Source organism: Propithecus coquereli, unplaced genomic scaffold, assembly GCF_000956105.1.
Source record: "Propithecus coquereli isolate 6110/MARCELLA unplaced genomic scaffold, Pcoq_1.0 Scaffold2, whole genome shotgun sequence".
NCBI classification, from domain to species: domain Eukaryota; kingdom Metazoa; phylum Chordata; class Mammalia; order Primates; family Indriidae; genus Propithecus; species Propithecus coquereli.
The window spans coordinates 2,399,130-2,420,579 of record NW_012144966.1 but is presented as its reverse complement, the minus strand read 5'-3'; the positions used below and the strand labels follow the sequence as shown (position 1 = coordinate 2,420,579).

General features: G+C 40.1%; 1 protein-coding gene across 1 annotated transcript in view; it reads left to right on the top strand.

The window, feature by feature from the left end:
* Positions 1-21,450, top strand: part of GRHL2 (grainyhead-like 2 (Drosophila)) — a 168,937-nt gene that overhangs the window by 38,552 nt on the left and 108,935 nt on the right. Inside the window, exons 2-4 of the mRNA XM_012643583.1 lie at positions 875-1,070; positions 8,732-8,799; positions 13,818-14,211. Of these exons, the coding sequence (XP_012499037.1) occupies positions 875-1,070; positions 8,732-8,799; positions 13,818-14,211 (658 nt within the window). The remainder of the gene's footprint in view (positions 1-874; positions 1,071-8,731; positions 8,800-13,817; positions 14,212-21,450) is intronic.

The window sequence follows — 21,450 nt, the reverse complement described above, 5'->3', positions numbered from 1 at the left end:
AATATCTTGTGTTTGCAAAGTAGCTTATATTGCCATTTTAATTAAGAGACTTGTATTGGTCTATAATTTGCTAGCAATTTCAAGTAAAGATTAAATTAGATAAAATTGTTTTTAATAATCATTAGTGTATTGATCAGGTTTAATGTATTGCACGTATTTATAATTAGAACTCAGAGAATTAAATGAAACCTGCTCTCTCACAGGGTTCCATTCTAGTATGCATTAATAAGGAATAATTAAGTAAAGTTGCTTGGCCCCTAGAATGATTGGATATGGAGCACCAAGTTTGAAGAATCTCAGTCAGTTTTGTGCTAATACCTGAGACTGGGTAATTTGTAATGAACAGAAATTCATAGGTTCACAGTTCTGGAGGTGGGGAAGTGCAGGATGGAGGGGCCACAATCTGACAAGGGCCTTGTTGCTGCATATGACAAAAGGTGGAAGGGGGAAGGGTAAAGAGAAGGCAAGATAGAGAGAGAGCAAGAAGGGGTGAACTCACTCCAGTCATAACAAGCCCACTCCTGCAATAACAACATAAATCCATTCATGGCCTAAACACTTCTTAAAGGCTCCACCTCCCAATACCATCACAATGTCAATTAAATTTCAACGCAAGTTTTGGAGGGGACAAATATTCAAACTATAACACCAACTAACACTACTTTATACTGCCCTTTAAGGACATTATTGCTTCTCATGAACAGTTAAAAAATAAATCAATGGCAGTCACTTTAGCTTTAATCTTCCCTTCCTTCTCCCCTATCCTGGGGAAACACAAATTAATGCCTATAGCCATATAACGTGTGTACTATTAGTGGGAAAAAGGAACATTGCTCTCTCTATAACAAACCTCACATTTCTCTTGCTTTCACAGCAATAAGAGACTAGTGGCCTTAGTGCCCATGCCCAGTGACCCTCCGTTCAATACCCGAAGAGCCTACACCAGTGAGGATGAAGCCTGGAAGTCATACTTGGAGAATCCCTTGACAGCAGCCACCAAGGCGATGATGAGCATCAATGGTGACGAGGACAGTGCTGCTGCCCTCGGCCTGCTCTACGACTACTACAAGGTAGGTCCCGCAGCCCTGCCTCCCTCCTCGCCCTGTCCCAGGGCTTCCCCTTGCTGGTGGGAAGAGCCGCCAGATTCATTGTCCTGGGCCAGGGAGCTTATAGTATTTTCAAACTTGATGTGGAATTCAGCCTCTTCCTGTTCTCATTGCCTTCCTGCCTTCCCATCTATGAAGCCCAGCCTCACCTCCACCCAAAGAAAGTGCTCATTTTGGGATAATTATTTTTGTGTCCTTTGTTCACATGAGTAAATATTTACATATTATTCTTACTTAACAATATATTACAAATACTTCTTTGCTGCTGTTTTTAACTTTATGATTATGATTTTTGGTGAATGAAGTATATTACATTGTGTGGCTATATCATAATTTAGTTATTGCTCAGTCGAGCATTTTGGCGGCCTCTAGATTTTTCAGTTTTATAAGAAACAGGGTTTCTAGATTTTTTGGTTTTTCAGTTTTATAAGCATTATCTCGATGAACCCTTTCATGGAAGACTTTTGCAGCAATTTCAAAACCTAATTTTGTTATTACTCTAAACATTTCCATTTGTTTCAATGGGTACTAAATTTTTATTTTGAAAAACTCTTGAAGTAGAATAAATGTAATTCACTTACATTACAAAAAGTACCTGCCATACAGTCCTTATAAAATAGGAGCATTTCAGGAAATCCAACAAGAAACAATGGTCTGTCTCAAGCATAAGGAACTATACCTGGTAGGACCTGCTCTCTTTGAATGCTGAAGTGTGAAAAATCAACAAATATGTACTAAATGAGGAGATTTATTGTCTGCTTTGATTGTAAACACCTTTGGCTTACCCTGGGAATTGGCACAAAGGTGATAATGACTGTGTTTATTTTGCTGGTTGGGCACAATGAACTCTTATTTTAGAATAAGAACAGAATCCTACCTCCCCTTCTCCTCCATCATGAAAAAATCAGAGCTTTGGGCAAAACCACACAGGAGGAACAGTTTTCCTTTTAGTAATCTTTAGTCTCAGCTTCCTGTTTCCTTCCAGCTTCCTACTTTCTATTTCCTTCCAGCAGCCTTAACTTTGCAAGCCTTGTTGTCTGTCTCCTTTCTCTCTCCTAAATTAGATTTGTCATGCTCTCAAAAGATCTCCCACCACCACCAATTCTGGCACTGTCCCCAGGCCCACTCTTCTGCCAAGTTTTCTAAAATTACTCATTCCTTTTCCAGCTTCTTTCCCATTAAAACACCCAGGAGAGCTCCTTCCTTGGGGAGATAAATGAAAACAAAGCTGGGCCTTATCTAAGATGCAGAGCAAGGTCTGAGTGACAGGTGCCAGGGACTGACAGGTAGGCCCATCCAGGCTTATTTAAAATGAGAGATTATTAACTCAAATAGGCACATCTCTTATTGTTAGAAAGTGCTGGAGAAATACAGGCAGTGTGTTCCACTGGTACCCTTGTCAGTCCAGGCTGACTTAAGAGAGCCAGAGGTGGCAGATTTTGACAGCCGTCTTACGAAGGTGTAAAATTCCCAACAAGTCTCCTGACATAGTAAGGAGGCCTTAATTTTGGGGGACTTGGGCTCCAGATGAAATGTTGTTTTAGGGTCTAAATTCATTTCATGTAAGTAGGGCTGTTTTCTCTACAGTGAAGGGGCAACACCTGAAAAACGAAAAAAGTCTGAAAACCAAAATGGTTTTATGGTAGGCTTTTCTTTCTTCTTTTCTGTCTGTGGTTAGGATCTATCCTTGAAACACAAGGATAAATCTAAATGTTTTGGAGTGAAAAAATTCAAAATTTATTGAGGATGGTACAGAAGCACAGAACTCATCAAATTAGACTGCTTCGTGTACTAGGCCACTCCTCGAGGGTTCAACTTTTTTATGTCTCATCCTTAGAATGAAATTGAAAAGCAATTTTCCTTCATGATAAAAAATAGGCAAAGCCTGACAGTTTTATTGATCTTTAAAATCTATAAACACATCATTAAAGTGGCCCTGAGTTTAATTAGTCAGATCATTACAACTTCTTTTTGTCACTTTTATAGTGTTAAATTAATATGTCAATTAATAGTTTTAATAAGGCTTTGAAGAAATATATTGATTATATTTAGAAGAAATACATTGTTCTAATTCTTTAAAAATAGATTTTATTCTGTTATTGTAAAATGGATATAATTTCACATATCTGTATTTATTTGATGGCAATATTTTTTGTATTAGTGAAAAAGAGAAGCATAACCCAAGACAAACATAATTAGTGATTTATGAAGGCAATGTATTTTATCTCCCACAGGTTCAGAAGACAATTAAGTATTAGTTAGTAAACATGGATAATTAGGTGTTAGTAAATGTCATACCTAGATCACCTTACCTCTTGCACATTTACTGATATTTAAAGAAAGCTGAAATATTGTTTTCTGTAAATATTTTGAGATGCAGGGTAGGGAGCTTGCATAAAACTCAAGTTGTAGCCATGTTTATGACTCTGTCGAGTTAATATTTTTCAAGACTGTGTGTACTGGTAGAGTTACATGGCTTCTTTCATTTCACACAAATTTCACACATTTGCTGTATTTTTGCTTGAAACATTTTATTGTTTGTAGGAAGAGTCTTGTTTCCAAAACTGTATGTTTAAATAATCATTTTGAGGCCCTTTTGAGTTCCCTGGATGTTCACAGTTTATATATGCTGGTGTTAAAGTGATAACAAAGTTAAATGTCCTTTGAGACTAGACCTTTTTTCTGTAGTAAAGTGAAATGTTAATGAAAAAAAAGCAATTTTGGCTTTTGAGTATAAACTTTGGGAAGTTAAATTATTGTAACACTTGCTGTCACATTATTATTTAGATTTTGTAGACTTTATGCCTCTTCGGAAATGCGAATTGATTCTTTTTGTTGAAGACACTGTTTTCCCTCTGAGGGGACAGTAGTGGGTTCTGCCCAGAGAGAGGCGTCCATGTGACACAAATAGGCACTCAAGAAAAATGGTCCTTGTCCTTGGAACTGGCAAAGACATACCTTTGGATAATGCTTTATACATTTCAATGTCTTTTCACTTACATTTTTTTTACTGTCACCATAGGATCATTGCAGTGAGGACTATCGGATTTTAAATTGTATAGTTCAGGCAACTGAGTGGGATTTACCCAAGATCACAGGACAATCCCGTATGTTTCGTAATATCCATTGCATTACAATGTCTACCATTTTAAAAAATGCCCTTTTTTGAACCTATTTAAAAATAAATTCAAATTTTTAAAGATTTTGAAGATTAATATGTTGTTTACTAATTAAATGATGTTTATTTTAAAAATATCCCAATGGAATCTCTCATAAGGGACTCAAACCCTAGCCTAATTCTCTATCTAGTTTAAGTTATAATACTTACCAATAGAAGCTCCAAAGTCATGTGACCTTTCCATGAATTTCAGGCATGACAGAAAAACATGAGATTTAATTAGCTAGATATTTTTAAAAGTGGTTTGACTTGTTTTATCTAATTTTATTTTTCTCTGGAGAGAGCTGGTGGTTTGTAGTCATCTGATTCCAGCTGTAGTGAAAACATGCTTCCCTGGTCAGTTGGTCCCTATCTGTTGTGATGACCCAGGGCTGCTGGAAACCAGTCTGTTGGTTGATTTGTTTGTCCATCCATATATTCATCCCCCTGAAGAGTCTTGCTAGGCCAGGATGGAGGCCTGGGCTCTGTTCTCACAGAGGGGAGTCCAGAGCTAGGTGCATGGTTTTTGCTTTTTGCAGGATGAATGAACAAATGACCTGATAAATTCTCATAAGTTGTTAAATTTTTTAAAAAATCAGCTTTTCTATTTGTCTATTTTCCAGATTTATTGACGTATTATTGACAAATAGGCATTGTATGTTTTTAAGGTAAGCAGTTGATGTTTTGACATATCAGCTTTTCATTTTAAGTTTATACAAGTCTATTACAGAAAATGCAGGAAAGCTTAAAGAAGAAAATGAAATGCCTGTAATCCTTTTATCATAATACTTGGCATCGTTTCCTCTCATACTGGAGGATTTGGAACCTAGGCCTTGTAGATTGGAGAAATTATCCATACATATTATAGCAGCAGCAACAACAATAGAAAGGTAGGTTGGTAGCAAAGAGTCCAGCAAGAAGTCGACTGCAATAGTCCAGATAAAAAAATGATGAAGACCTGAAGTATGAACATGGTGCTGGGATTCTCTGAGTCAGCATTTGTGAGAGTTCTCCCTAGATCAGCCACCCAAACAGGTGCTAAACAGAGACAAGCAGTGTGTTCAGGAAATCATTAAGCATTTGTTTGAATTAGAGCTAGCAGCTGATTTTGTGTGTGTGTGTGTGTGTGTGTGTGTGTGTGTGTGTATGTGTGTGAGAGAGAGAGAGAGAGAGACAGAGAGAGTTGGTGAGGGGAGCTCATAACTAGGAGGTAGATGCCTAAGATAATTCCTGGATTATTCATGGTAGGGAGCGCAGAAGAAAGGCTTTTGAGGAGAAAGATGATTATGAGTTGAGTTTGATGTGCTGGTAGGATGTCCAGGTAGGGATATCCGATAGACAGTACTGTGGGTCCAGGACTCGAGAGGGGATTGAGTTCAGAGGTCTCAGTTCCTCTAAAGACAGTCTGCAAAGCAAAAGGTAAACACTGTTCAGAGAGGCCCCGATTGGAGCAAACCCAAATATTAACAACCACCTCATCATGTTGTACCCAACGCTGTAGACTGAGCACAGTCATCTGCTCAAAGCTCTCCTTGGTGACTCCTGGCAACAATAGCATTCACTTCCATGCATCCTGGGGAGCTGCTAACATGTTGTAGTTTCTTCTGTTTCTTTGGTTCTGCCTTTTCCAAGCTATTTCTATTGATTCATTCATTCTTCCAGTAAGTATTTAGGAAGGGCCCTCGGGACATAACCATGCACAAGGTAATGCTCGTGGAGTCTTATCATGGACACAGAAATTTATATGGGACTCGAAGTATGGTTGCGAGTCTGCCTGGGGAAGGCATGGGTGGTGGTGGCAGGGGGTGGTGGGTTGCGGTCTAGGCAGAGAGGACTTGGTGTGGTGGCTCTGTTGTGAGAGGAGCACTGCGTGGTCATCAATACAGCGTGGCCCAAGTGTGGTAAGCAAGTCCCAGGGTGCCCACGTTGAGGCTGGAGACTTTTTGAAGGTGACGTGACTGAGAGTGATGGGAAGCATTGAAGAGTTTTGAGTAGCAGACTTGCATTTCTAAGAAGACCACTCTGGATCTTCTTAATGGATCCAGAAAGGATTTGCTGCTGCAGCAGCCCAGGCAAGAGATGCTGGGGGCTGGACCTGGAATCTGGAGTCCAGGGGCAGTGGATGGATTTCAGGGACACAGGGGATTCTGGTTGGAAGGGGAGAGGGTGAGGGATGCTTGGCAGTCACGGAGAAGGTGCTGTGCCACAGCACACGGCATTTTAGAGGAACCGTTAGGAAGCAAAACATCCGTTTCTGGTTCAAGGCCCTTCTCACCTGGCTTTTGCTCATCTCGGAGGCCACATCTGCCCTACTCCTTCCTTGCACTGGCCACGCCTTCCTCATACTGTCCTCCCCTCAAGCCTTTCTATGGGCAGCTTCCGAGGCTAGAAAGCCTTCTCCATCCACTTGCCAATTCCTACCCATGGCTCAGTTCCTCTGGGGAGCTCTGTCCTCAAGTCTCCCAGAGGGCTCCGTACGCAGCTCCGTTTTACCTCATGTCACTGGGTACTCGTTTTTTATACGCTATTAGGACTAACTATATTTTAGGAGAGGAGCCAAGTGCCCCCTGGTGGGGGGGAGCAGTGTGAGGAAGCTCCAGCTCAGCAGCCGGCAGAGCTGGGAGACACGGTCTTCTCCTTAGAAACTCACTTCCTCCTTATCACCTTTTAAAAAAATTGTGGTACAAGATCCATAACATAAAATTTACCACTTTAACCATTTTTATGTGTACAGTTCTGTGGCATTACGTCTATTCACATTGCTGTGCCACCATCACCATCATCCACCTCCAGAACGTCTTCATTTTCTCAGACAGAAGCCCATTAAATAATAACGCCCCTTTCCGCCTCCTCCCAGCCCTTGGAATCTATATCCCACCTCTGTCTCTAGGAATGTGACTATTCTGGGTACCTCCTGTCAGTGGAATCATACAGTATTTGTCCTTTTGTGTCTGGGTCCTTTTTTTCGGCATAATGTCTTCAAAGTCCACCCATATTACAGCGTGTATCAGAATTTCACTCCCTTGTAAGGCTGAATAATACTCCATTGTATGGCCAGGCCACATTTTGGTTATCCACTCATCTGCTGATAGCCGCTTGGGTTATTTCTTCCTTCGGGCTATTGTCAATAATGCTGCAGTGAACATGGGTGCAGTGGGTACTGAAATTTTATGTTTATCTGTCATCTTCAACAGATGATGGGAACTATGTTTTATTTACCTCATTTCTATCTGGCACTTAGCAATGCCTCATATTGTAGACTCTCAAAGTTGACATGAATGAAGGACTTACAATTGATTTATTTGTATTTAACAAATATAAAGTACAAGACAGACACTCTAAGTACTTTAAAAATGTTAACTCATTTAATTTTACTGAAATCTTTTGAAATATGGGGCTATCATGATGCCCATTTTACAGACGAGGAAAGTGGGACAGAGTTTAGGGAGTGGTAGAGCTGAGGTTTGAACCCGGGCAAGCAGGCTGTAGGTCTGGATGAATCCACCTCGCTCTGTCCCCTGCCTAGTCCAGCTGTCCGGGCTTGTGTGCATATCCAGGGCAGTGGAAGCCATAGGAATTGCTAGAGTCCAGGAGAGGGATGCTTCTCATGAAAGTGCTTTCAGATAAAAAGAGTGAAGGCTGCATTTTGGGGTCTAAAGGAGTTGGGCTAGAAGGAAAATATTTACATTTAGCAAAAAATCAAAAATAAACAAAGAATCCAATCAGACAAACAAATCCGAGCCTCCTTCTTCATGTGTTTGAACACCACGGCACAGTGAAGGATCCGTGATGCAGGAGGGCGATTAGATCATGGTCAGAAGTACAGCCTGTGGGGTGTCCCTTCTCTCAATAATCTTTCGGGTAATATGTTGACATTATGGTTGCTAAGACAATAATGAAAGTGTACTGGAAAAAAAATTGTGGAAGCAAGTCCCCAAGTAGTGTAGGGAGGGGACGAAACATGGTGCTAGTGTACTTGATGCTTGTCCCTCACTGCCATGGGGCTCCATGCCCATCCTGCCACCCCCTGTCAGCACTGGAGTCCCTCATCAGAGAGGAGGGGCAGTCCCTGTTCCTTAACAGGACACCTGCTATAACTCCACAATGCTTTGCTCAGAGGCACCATGTCCAGATTCACCTCCACACATTGCTCCCTTCCCCTCACCCTTTCCCAAGGTGGGGAGAGCACGGGAGGGGCTTGGGTGCGGGGGAAATCACCCAGGTCAAGCAGTGAGCAGCCGAGTCCTGTCTCTTGTGGCCTTACGTTTGTCACCATCCCTTTGCCTGTGGCTCCACAGTCACTGTCACTCAGGCTGCTCACCTTTAACCATCTTCTGGTGATAGCAAATTCCCCACCTTTTCCTGGAGAACATTCCATTTTGGTTTCTTTGCTTATGTTGCTGTCTAGTTCTGAGCATGGTCACAGTTGCATCTATGTAAGTCTGACTGATGGTTGGTGATGTTCCAGGTTCCTCGAGACAAGAGGCTGCTGTCTGTAAGCAAAGCAAGTGACAGCCAAGAAGACCAGGATAAAAGGTATGGTGTAGGTAAAGGAATATGCCCGGTCCCCCAGTAACTCTTTGTCTGTGTTTTTTAATGTGGAGAGCAAATGCATGTTTTGGTTGTGCATCCACAGGGTCATCAGCAGGCTGTTCAGACACTGTCTTCCGACGAGGCTGACAAGGCTGAGTTAGAGGAGATAGGCTGGCACGACAGCCCACTGCCGGGATTGACTTTTCTGATCAATCCCATGGCTTTATAGCTGCAGTCAGGCCCTCGAAGGAGTGGGACCCTTGAAGGATTGCTTTTGATGAGGGGGAAAGGAAGGAGGGCGGGCTGTTTCCCGGCCGAGGGAGGCAGCTGGTGGAGGTCTGTGAGCACTGTAGAGGTGCAGGGCAGGAAGGATGGCAGAAGATCATTGCATAAGAACCAGGCGAAAAGCAAGACACAGTCAGATAAATTGAGTTTAAAAAATTAAAAAAAACTCAGCTTTATTTCTGCTGAAGCCAATTGGAGAATGTGACTTGGAATCTGCAGCTTGTAACATTTCAGTCCTGACTTAAGTAAGTACCCCCATCCAGTCCCAGGTAGGACTTTGCACCATTTGTGGCACAGCAAGGGTGACAAGAGAGTGGGTCTCCTGCTTTTGGCCAGGATGATCCAGACAAAAAGAGGAGACCAGAAGGGGCTGAACCACCCTGTTCAGCTATTTCTCCCAAACTCACCCATCAGTAAATCTGTTCTTCTGCAGTAGGGTGGAGAGAAGCCAAGGTGTTTTTCTGTTGAAGGTTCTTTCATATGGAAATATGAAGTCCAGAGAAATAAAACTCCATGCTAGCACATACATTAGTCAGAATCTTACCTGGCCTTGATAGGAACTGCTTATGACATTATGATCTTGTTCTGTGACCAGCAGTGGGGGACACTCTTCCAACCAGCAGCCCTGGCTGTGCAGCACCTCCAGGGTACAGCCCCAGCAGAAGACTGAGGTTATCTGCATCCGAGTCACTGCTCCATTAGGGATCTTCTGAAGCTCCACGCTGCCCTGGGGTCCCAGGACCTCACTGGCAGGAGTGATGACAGAGAGGAAGAGGCTGACACTCTTCAAGTCCCATAACTTCTCCTCCATCCAGCCAATTTTATTGAGCTAAGCTTGTGCTGTCTGCTAAATCCTATACCCATAATTATAGTGGGTTCAGGGCAAAATGAATCTAAGCTCTGTGCTCTGTCTACGGTATACATCACACACAAGAGAGGCCGTGTTTTGTTCAAGCCTCTTTTAAAACAACATTACAAAGTGACAGTTGCTCATTCTGTTTTAATGGTTATTTTTGTGAGTTCCATAGAATACCTTTTAAAAAACTGGCAGTGAAGTATAGACTAAACTACCTCGTACAGACTAATTATGACTTGGACTTCCCATTGAACATAATTTGGAAGAATGTCATTTTGATCTGCAGTGTATTCATGAATTAAGATGCCATGTGCTAGCATGATATCATGACAACTGTTTATATGCAGAAGTTGCAACTTGGAAAAATAACAGAACCAATGACATAATCCAAATTTTTTAAAAAATGTATTTAATGCACCATCATTATTATCACATTTTCTCTTATTTTATATTTGGTTCAATTTTAAATTCTATTATAGATAAGTCAGTATCTCACAATAATTCTTTTTCTAATTATCCACTTTTGAATGTCTTTGTGAAGTTCTCTGGCTTTAGCTTCTAAAGTTAATATTGTTTTATAGAGGAATAGTTACACATTTTAGGGTGGTGCTGAATCTAGATGTTATTTTCTGGTGACATGGTAATAACAATTTGACTAGATTTAAACAATCTTGCTTATGTTTTGTTTATAAGAATACGAAAAAATATTTCAACATGTTCTTTGTTTAGAATTCATATGTTTTGCATGAGTTAAACAATTAAGAAATTTAGCCTAGCCAGGTGTGGTGGGTCATGCTTATAATCCCAGCACTTTGGGAGGCCAAGGCAGGATGGTTGTTTGAGCCCAGGAGTTCGAGACCAGCGTGGGCAACATACTGAGACCCTGTCTATACAAAAATTTTAAAAAAGGAACTGAGTGTGGTGCCTTGTGCCTGTAGTCCTAGCTATTTGGGGAGGCTGGGGTGGGAGGATTGCCCGAGCCCAGGAATTTGAGGCTACAGTGAGCTATCATTATAGCACTGCACTCCAGCCTGGGTGACAGAGCAATACCCTGTCTATAAAAAAATGAATGAATGTGAATGAAAAAAGAAATTTGACCCCAAATAGACTCTAACTACAGAGAAGTTGGTTAACTTTGAATATTTTGGCAATGTTATCCACAAGTATTAATGGTTATTCCTCCACAAAAAGGTCCAGGTGAAATGAATTTGGGAAATTCTAGATTTCAATTTAACAGGTAGAGGAATGCTGGAGGACCTCTACGTATTCACGATGTTTGTGACCCACTCGGGTGGTCTTGTTATGGTAATTTTGTTTGTTTGTTTTTAATACTGATTTTATCATGGACTCCTTTTTTTTTCTTTGAGGAATATCTATTAACATTCCATGCAATGTTCTAAACCAGTGGTCCCCAACCTTTTTGGCACCAGGGACTAGTTTCATGGAAGACAATTTTTCAGGGGATGATGTGAACGATGGGGAGTGGCTGTAAATACAGCCAAAGCTTTGCTCGCCTGCTGCCGCTCACCTCCTGCTGTTCCTAAATTTCATGGAAGACAATTTTTCAGGGTGGGTGGGTTTCAGGGGGGCCCACAGTAAACAATGGGGTTAGGAAATGCTAATGTGAATGGGTGGTCCGGGTTTTGGCATCCTCCAGCTAACTGGATTCATATTAAATATAATTTTAAAATTTTCACTGTGTCTTATATACAGGTTTGCTCTACTGATTTAACCATGAAAACAGGTCATTACATAAAGCCAGAAAGTTTGTAGACTTGTGATTTTATTCCTTAGAGGACTATCTTCTGGAATTATTCCTACAGATCTGTGACAGACTCAGAAGTTTAGATATTTTTTCTGTTGGCTTTGTTCATGTGGGACCATTCTTTTTTCAAGCTTTACTTTGAAGTTTCATTTGAAAAATCAAAGGTAAAATTATCAAGTCCTGCTTGATAGTTTGGTAAGATCAGAGGCTAACAGACTTCCTTCTTTACAGAGAGGAGCCAGAGAGCCTAATTCTTGGAAGAACCAATTTTATTTGAATATTTCAATGAGAGATGCTAGTCAGCCCCAGAAAGCACATTCTAGATAAAAAACAAAAACAAACAAAAAATCCAGACATCTGAGATGGAGACCCATGCAAAATATGTATTTTCTTTCCATATTAGTCAGAATAATCCATAAGTAAGTGAGAGGTGGCCCTCAAATTTTACTGTCCAGAAGGACTTTGCTAGTAAAATCACTTTGCTGTCAACAACAATCTCCTGTTAATGAGTTCCTCTTTGCCTCTGCTCTCTCCCAGAATTCTTTAGTATAAATGAAAGTATTTCATCCTAGTCTGGCAAGAGTTAATTTTCTAAGCACTCTCCTTTCTCTCCTTACCAGCCAGGAGGTCTGAGATCTGGATCTTGTTTCACCATAAACCCAGCTACACTACTTCCTTATGCCCCAAAAGGAATTCAGTGCTAAGGATATCAATGAGCTCATGTTATTTCTCAATTTGGCAAAACTATTTTAATGATAAATTCTCATTATTTTATTTCTCCTTTAAAGAGTTTAGCCTGTAGAATGGTGAAAATGATCCTCCCTACTCCTTCTTCCTTCAAATTACCACATTTGTCTTCCTCCTGTCTTTTTTTTTTTTTTTTTTTGGTATTTAAAAATTTTTTCTTTTGAAAGTTTTCAAGCATATACAGAAGTACAGAGGATAGTAAATGAACTCCCAAATAACCTATCCCATTCTGCAGTTGAGCAATAGTAAATTTTTGTCACACCCGCTTGATATCAACCGTTTCTCTTTCCCTTTCTTCTTTAATTTTTAAAATTTATTTATTCATTCATTCATTCATTTATTTATTTTTGAGACAGGGTCTTGCTCTGTCACCAGGGCTAGAGTGCAGTGGCATCACCATAGGTCACTGCAACCTTAAACTCCTGGGCTTGAGCCATCCTCCTGCCTCATCCTCCTGAGTAGCTGGGACTACAGGCACGCGCCACTATGCCTGGCTAGTACTTCTATTTTTTGTACAGACGGGGGTCTTGTTCTTGCTGAGGCTGGTCTTGAACTCCTGGCCTTAAGCTATCCTCCCACCTTGGCTTCCCAGAGTGCTAGGGTTACAGGTATAAGCCACCGTGCCCAGCCTTCTCTTTCCTTTTCTTTCTTTTTAAAAATTGCAATAGTATTTAAAATAAATCCCTGTCATCATGTCAACTCACCTCTAACTACTTCCGATTTGTATCTCTAAAAAAGAAGGACATTTTATTATATAAGCTCAAAATCGTTATCACCCTTAACTAAATTAACAATACTTCCTTAATACCACCTAACTCCCAGTCCATATTTAATTGCCTCCAAAATCCCAGTACTTCATATATGCCTCTTTGGCTTGTTCAACTTAGGATCCATACACGATCTACTCATCATATTTGATTGTTATGACTTTTAAATCTCTTTTAATCTAGAACAATCCTCCCACCCTTCCTCCTTTTTTCATGCCTTTGATTTATTGACACATTTAGGTCAGGAAGGTGTGCCACGTTCTGATTGCTTCTTTTTCATGTTGTTTAAATCATTCTTTCACCTCTTGTATTTCTCGAGAGCTGAAAGTGAGATCTAAAGGTTTGATTAGATTTAGGGTCAATTTTTTTTTTTTTGACAATAAAAATAAAATTACAGTGGAGCTGAGTACTTCACATTGCATTTGTCCTTGTAGTGGCGCAAAGATCCGCTGCATTCCATTGCAAGGTTAGCCATGCCCTTTCTCCTGATGGCATTAGCATCCACTGATTACTGTCTGCATTGGTTATTTTATTAAGAGTTGCAAAATGGTGATTTTTCTAATTTTATCATGTTACGGGGGGGGTGGGTTTGAACACACAGAAACTGTCTCGGCACCAGTGAAGCCCAGAGTAATCTGAGTGGAGGAGAAAACCGAGTGCAGGTCCTAAAGACTGTTCCAGTGAACCTTTCCCTAAATCAAGACCACCTGGAGAATTCCAAGCGGGAACAGTACAGCGCCAGCGTCCCCGAGAGTCCGGCCATCATCCCCGTGTCGGGGATCACCGTGGTGAAGGCTGAAGATTTCACGCCGGTTTTCATGGCCCCTCCTGTGCACTATCCCCGGGGAGACGGGGAGGAGCAACGTGTGGTCATCTTCGAACAGTCGCAGTACGACGTGCCCTCCATGGCCGCGCACAGCGCCTACCTCAAGGACGACCAGCGCAGCACGCCCGACAGCACCTACAGCGAGGGCTTCAAGGACGCGGCCGCAGAGGTGAGTCCCTGCCGCGGCAACGTGGAACCCAAATCCAGAACCCCTAGCTGGTTTTGTTTTTTCTGTTTCTTTTTAAGTGGGATAAATGAATTAAACTGTGAATTTTAATTTTTTTTTTAAAAAATGTGTTTATTGGTATTCTGGTATTCTTTCTTTCTAAACAGGTATTGATGAACCTGTGTGTGTGTATGTAGGAATATTTCTATTTTTCTTGAATCTTAGATGACAGGTTCTTTTAATTTTAGTTTGAAAATTAAATATTTATGAGGAATTATGAGATGTTTGTGTGGAAACTTCCTGCTTCATAAAGTTTTTGCCTTGACCTACTCTAGTTCGGTAGGGCGCTAAAGATGGTGCTTTTTCATTCTTTTTTCTTTTTTTTTTTTTCTTTTTAACAGTATAACTCTTTAAAACCTCTTCTAATTGAATACTCAAGAAAGAGAATTTGTGTTATTAATAATCAAGTGTGTGTATGTGTGTATAGTTTCTACCTTGCAAACAGAGACTATGTATTCTTCTCAGCTGCCCGTAGAACTTACAGAAGCAATTATCTTTGCTTGCTTGTTTGTTTTCAATTCAAAAATTCTACCTGCACAGTGGAGAATTCGGTAATTGTATACAGTTGTCTAGCCAATGTCAGAATCAAGATATAGAACGTTCCCTCGCCCTAAAAGTTTCCTGGAAGACCCTTGCACTCAAGTCTTCCTTTCTCCCATTGTTCTTGGCAAGCACTAATCTGCCTTCTGTGAATATAGTTTTGCCTTTTCTAAAATTTCATACAAATGGAATGATAGAGTATGTAATCACCTATGTTGTCTTCTTTTGCTTAGCATGTTTTTGAGATTCATTTATGCTGTTTCTTGTATTAATAGTTTGACTTTTAAAATTGCTGAGTAATATTCCACAGTAAGTGTATATTGCAATTTATCTATTCACCAGTTGATGGACATTTGATTGCTCCCAGTTTTTGGCTATTATGAATAATGCTGCTATGTATGTAAGCAGTCATGTATATATTTTAATGTGGACTTATGTTTTCATTGCTCCTGGGTAAATACTTAAGGCTGAGATTGCTGCTCCATGTGGTCAATCTATGCTTAACTTTATAAGATACTACCATACAGTGCTTCAAAGTGGCTGTACCATTTTCATTCCTACCAGCAATGTTTCAGGATTTCCTGTTTTCCACATTTTTTGCCAAAACTTGGTATTTTCAGTCTTTCTAACTTTAGCTACTATAGTGCATGTGAGGCAGTGTCTCACTGTGGTTTGAATTTGCATTTCTCTGTGTCTAGTGATGTTGAGCATCCTTTCATGTACTGATCTGACCCTTCCTATAACTTCTTTTGTGAAGTGTCTATTCAAATCGTTTGCCCAATTTTTAGATTGAGTTGCTTGTCTTCTTTTTATTAAGTTATAAGGGTTCTTTATATAATGTGAATAGATCAGTTACATATTTTGTAGTCCATTAGCCTTTTTGTTTTTTTTAACTGTATCTTTCCAAGAGCCACAATATTTAATCTGTTGTTCACCTTCTCAATTTTGTCTCTTATAGTTTATGCTTTTTTTGTACCGTTTAGGAAGTCTTTCCTTAACCCAATGCCACACGATATTCTCATTTTTTTTAATTGCTGTTTTTTACTTTAAATATTTAACAGATTTACCTCTTTCATGTAGGTTTCTGATCCATTTTAAGATAATTTTACATATATGGTATGAAATAAGGGTTGAGGACCTTTTTTGCTACAATGATATCCATCCAGTATAGCTGGATATCAGTTGTTCTAGCACCATTTGGGTGTTTTTGTTTTTGTTTTGAGCCAGAGTCTTGCTCTGTTGCCCAGACTAGGGTACTGTCAGCCTAGCTCACAGCAACCTCAAACTCCTGGGCTCAAGTGATCCTCCTGCCTCAGCCTCCCGAGTAGCAGGGACTACAGCTAATTTTTCTATTTTTAGTAGAGATGGGGTCTACCTATGTTGCTCAGGCTGGTCTCAAACTCCTGACCTGAAGCGATCCTCCTGCCTTGGTCTTCCAGAGAGCTAGGATTACAGGCGTGAGCCACCGAGCCTGGCCTCAGCACCATTTGTTGAGAAGATGATCTTGTGTCCGTTTAATTGCCTTGGGATCTTTGTAGAATAGCAATTGATGATATATTTGTGGGTCTTCTCTCCAAATTTTGACCCAGAATATGTAATGTGTATTTTTATTAGGCTCAGGTCAGTTTCTTCAGCATTTACGAGCTGTGCCTCTGTGCTGGAGATGTTGGTCATTGGCTCCCCACTTCTAAGCCCAGCCGGGCCAGCAAAAGGCAATAGCAAAGGGGAGAATGTGTGGTTTCTAATTTTTTAAAGAGGAGCGATCGTGGTAGCAGAATAATACCTTTAGTCTACTGCCTGTTTAGTTGCCCTTGGGACAAATGCAGCTACCTGAAGTTAAGATTTCATCTCTAAATAATAATATTTTAAAAATATGTATTTGATGAGCACTTACTATGTGCTGGGTATCATTCTAAGTGATATATATATATACTCATTGAATCTTCACAAAAGCCCTATATGATAGGTACTGTTATTGTCATCTCTGTTTTGTAAATGAGGAAACTGGGGCACAAAGAGTGTAAATGTGCTCATGGTCATTATGCAATAAGTGGAGAGATGGGACTCAACCCAAGCTGTCTGGCTGCAGGACCTGGATCCTTAACCATTACCTGTACATTCTCAGAGAAGACTCTGTGGGGCCTTCCTTCCAATTCTCAGTAGTTCCATTGCTTAAGACAGTGACTCACTCAAAGCTTTTTAAAAACATCTGAGTGTCCTTTGTTCATCTCATTAGATATTATCTCATCTTTCAGGTGTTAGACATTGGGAGAAGAGGCACAAAAGGCTGGGAAACAGGGACTAGCTCCCTGCAGAGTTGCAGAGAGCAGCTCTTGTATACTAGGGCACACAAGTTGCACTAGCAGCCCGGCCCCTCCTGGCATCGGTCATTTCTGAGTGTCTGCTATATTCTTTTAAATCAGGAAATGACCAGAGCAAGACAGGATAAGTTCCTTGCCTTTAAAAGTCTGTGGTATTTTTTGGATTCTGGTAGCTTTGCAATCAAACTTTCAACATCCTTGTAATAATAATAATAATAAAAAATCTTAAAATTATCTTCCTTAGCTTCCTGTGTCATGTGGCTTAAAATAGTGAACAAAGTTACTGAGTGAAGGATCTTGTAGAGTCTTTGGTGTTTTTTTTTCCCATGGTTGAAGTCTCGGCATTCGGTATTGTTGAATATTTGATTTGCCCTCAAATAGTCAGGGGTGCTTCTGGAGGAAAAGCAAACAGCTGCAGCTATCACTCCATAATCCCATGTGAGGTACATGCTTTTTCACTGAAAGATTGCCACTGATGTAAATATTTCTCACACCATGTAGAAATATTCCATTAGTCACAGAAGAGTGTGTGGACGTGGTCCAATGTCAACGGAACCATGATGCTATTTGGGGGATGTGTTATCAGTTGTGTTTGTATTGTCGATAAAGAGCCTTGTGAAAGGAAGCTATTGTATTTTGGGCTTTATTTTGAAGTAGATGAGAAAGTAAAGAAACTTACTAGAAACTAAATGTGAAGACTATTCCCACTGATTTTGGTTGAGCTGCTTGCCTTGTCTTGGAAGTCAGTGTTTACATTGCATATTGTATACCAACCAGATGTAAATGAAACTGAATGATCTTCTATGATCTTTAGCCATTTCATTGCCAACTGCTTATAAGAATAAGTGATTTCAGAGTACTTTCACCAAGAAAATTTCGTGAAGGAAAATTTATCTAAACTCTAGTGCTCCTTTTAGGTAAACTATGATGTCTAGGACCCTTGTTGAATAAGCAAATTTCATTTTCCATTTGAGACCAATTCTTCTGTGTGTGTGTGTGTGTGTGTGTGTGTGTGTGTGTGTGTGGTGGTGATAGCAAGAAAGGGAGCAGTTTGCTTTGACTCAGGCTGGGAATTTTTAAAAGACAATGGTAGCGTTAAAAAGTGCTTTGATGGATTGATTTTAAATAATTTGATATATGTTTTATTCTACATCTTCTTTGTAATAATGTTTGGCAAGTATTTGTTCGTTTATATGAGTATTAGGCATTGTGGTAGAAGTGAGAGTAGAGGGCAGAAAGAAATCAGGACATACCCTGATTTCTGCATTCTAGAAGCTTATAATCTGTACCTGTGAAGAGAAATAATGATAGCTATTATTTATTGAGTTCTGTGTGCCAGGCACTGTGGCTTACATGTTTTATTTCTAATCCCTACTACAATTCTGCAAGGAAGATGCTATTTTTCCCATTTTACAGATGAAGAGGCAGAGGTTCAGAGAGGTTAAGAAACTTGTCAAAGGTCACACAGCTAATAAGCACAGAGTACAGTTGACAAATCAGAGTGGTATTTAAGACCAAAAATATATTTAGGAAACATTTAAAACTTAAGAGATGGAAGAGATTTTATTAAAAAATCATATAGATATAGATATAGTTATAGTAAGAAATTAAAGTGGAAAAAAGAATTTGCTTATTCAGTACTACATTTTTGGGTCAGTCACTTAATCATAATTTCTGATGTAAGAATAAAGGAAACTATGATCTCAGTGATTTAATACAAGTTTATTTCTTGCTAATGAAAGTTCTGATGTGTATATACAGAGAGGTCTCTTCCAATCAGTGACTCAGGAATCCAGGGTCCCTCCATCTTGTGACATTACCATCTCTACATGTGGCTTCCAGTGTCACCCTAGCAGGGGAAGAGAGATCATAGAGATGGCATGCTGACTTGTAAATACTTTGACCTAGAAGTGGCACATATCACCTCTGCTCACATTTTATTGGCTGGAACTAGTCACATGATCAATCTAACTGCAAAAGGGCTGAGAAGTTTAGTTCTCCCATGTGCTCAGGAATTGAGAAGAACTACATATGAGTGAGCATCAGACAGCTCTACCATATATTTCATAATTCAACTCCAGGCGTGTTATTTGTAGAATTAACATAGTTTGCAGAGAATCTTGAAATGAAAACAAAGAATGATTATTTGCCATTATCCAATAGATGTATAGTAGTCCATTGACTTTATATTCATCAGTAGCCGGAATCTGAAAGTGATCCTGGATCTAAATCCTTTCCAACATGGTTGGTTGATAACTGGTAGTCCATTCTCCCATACGCATTTAAAGAATAAAATCTTTACAGTGTTGATTCATCTACTAAATTGGAACATGGCCTCAGGTGATTAATGCACACAATTTTATTATGGTTATCTTAAACATGTGATGTAGTGGACGTAGTATCACCAAATGTCTGTCACTTCATTAATGTGTTTTTTTGGCATCAAGCAAAACTTTGGAAAATCCCTAGCATATACATTTTATGCTTTAGGAACATTTAGATTTTTTTATTATGTGTAGTCAAATTTGATAATATTGGATGGCCCACCATTCAGATTCATAGTGGTCATTTACCCACTTCATGTATAGAATGTTTATGAAAGTCCCAGTTCTGTTAAAACTGTTATTTAACTTTGCAGCAGCATTTGATACTGTTGATCACTCTTCCCTTTGCAGATGCTCTTGGCTCCATGTCTGTAGCTTCAGTTATCATCTGTGTCCTAAAGACATCCCAATTTTCTTCTCTGGTCCAGTGCTTTCCTCTGAGTTCCTAACCTTCATATTCAACAGCCTATTTGACTTTCCACTTTTCCAAAATCTAACTTACAGTCTTCTCTTGTGTTCTCCACCTTAATAAGTTTTGTTGTTACCCTTCTGGTTGCTCAAGCAACAAGAATTTCTTCTTGACATTCTACTCTGCCCTCATTCCATCTAATTCGTTGTTGATTCTATCAATTTTGCATCCTTAAGATCTCTGGAATCCAATTCATTTTTATCCATTGTTCTTCTGCCATACCCAAGCTAGCATTATCTCTGGTATAATACTGCTATATCTGCTTTTATGCACTGTGCCTGCAATGGGCTTTTTGAAACGCAAATCTGATGGAGTCATCACTCACTTTTTTCCCACTGCTCTAAGATCAGGGTCTAAATCTCTCACAGGTTCACAAGGCACTGCAGAGTCTGCTTCTGAAATTCTTCTCCCACCTCCTTCCCCCTTGCACTTTGTTTGCTCTGGGCTCCAATCAGTTTTGTGAGCCTGATATCCTTTCTCCTGATCCAGGACCTTCATGCACAGTGGTCCATGTTCTAGAAATGAGCTGTGCAATATTGTAGCCACTAGCCACATGTGATTATTCAAAGGAAATAAAATTAGAAATTCCGTTCTCAGTCCCACTAACTACATTTTAAGTGTATATCCAGCTAGGGGCTACCATATTGGACAGTGAAGATACAGAACATTTCCATCATCCTGCAAAGTTATATTGGACAGTGCTGTTCTAGAATATTCTTTACCACCTTCTACATGCACTCTTCCTCCTGTGTGACTTCCTTAAGGGAAGCCCTGTTTATTCTCTCCCTCCACTTCTACTAGAGTCAATTTTCTTTGTGTCTAAGTCCACCAGCCAAAGACTACCACAAACACATTTGCAGTCAAAGTTACACTTATTTAGCCTGCCTCAGCAGGGGACTCTTACAAGCATCTCAGGCAGGGACAGGTGGGAGGAGCTATGCATGGTGTTTGGTCTTGTGCTGGATGAGTCTCAGGAGGGATTATGGAAGTGACAACCATCTCTGGATTGGATATTGTCAAGACATAGGTGTACCCGGACACTGAGTATCTCTCAGTAATCGTTGTTCAGGAGATGGGATGAACAAAGCGGGGCTGAGGATGTCTTTGTAAAGAAAGCCACAGTCACTCAGAAGGAGGGATGTTATTCACTTTTGTAGCTGTGTTACTATCTTGCTGGGCTCTGTTGGAAGCATTGCTTATCTTCTGTTGGCCTTGTCTGTATCCCTCTGGAAACACTGTATTCTTAGGAACATCAAGACTGATTGCCGCTGGTGCAAATTTTCACCTTCTCATAGAAAGTGAATGTGATGTGCTCTCATCGACCTCTGTCGCTCTTCTTCAGAGTGCTTGCAACAGTTTGCATTTTTTTTTTGAATGAATAATTGTTTGATTAATGATTTTCCCACTAGACCAGAAACTTCATGAGAGCAGGGACTTCTTTTTGTTTGCCATTGTATCCATAGCACCTAGCACAGTGCCTGATATAAAGTAAATGTCCAGTAAATATTTATTGAAAGAGTGAATGAAT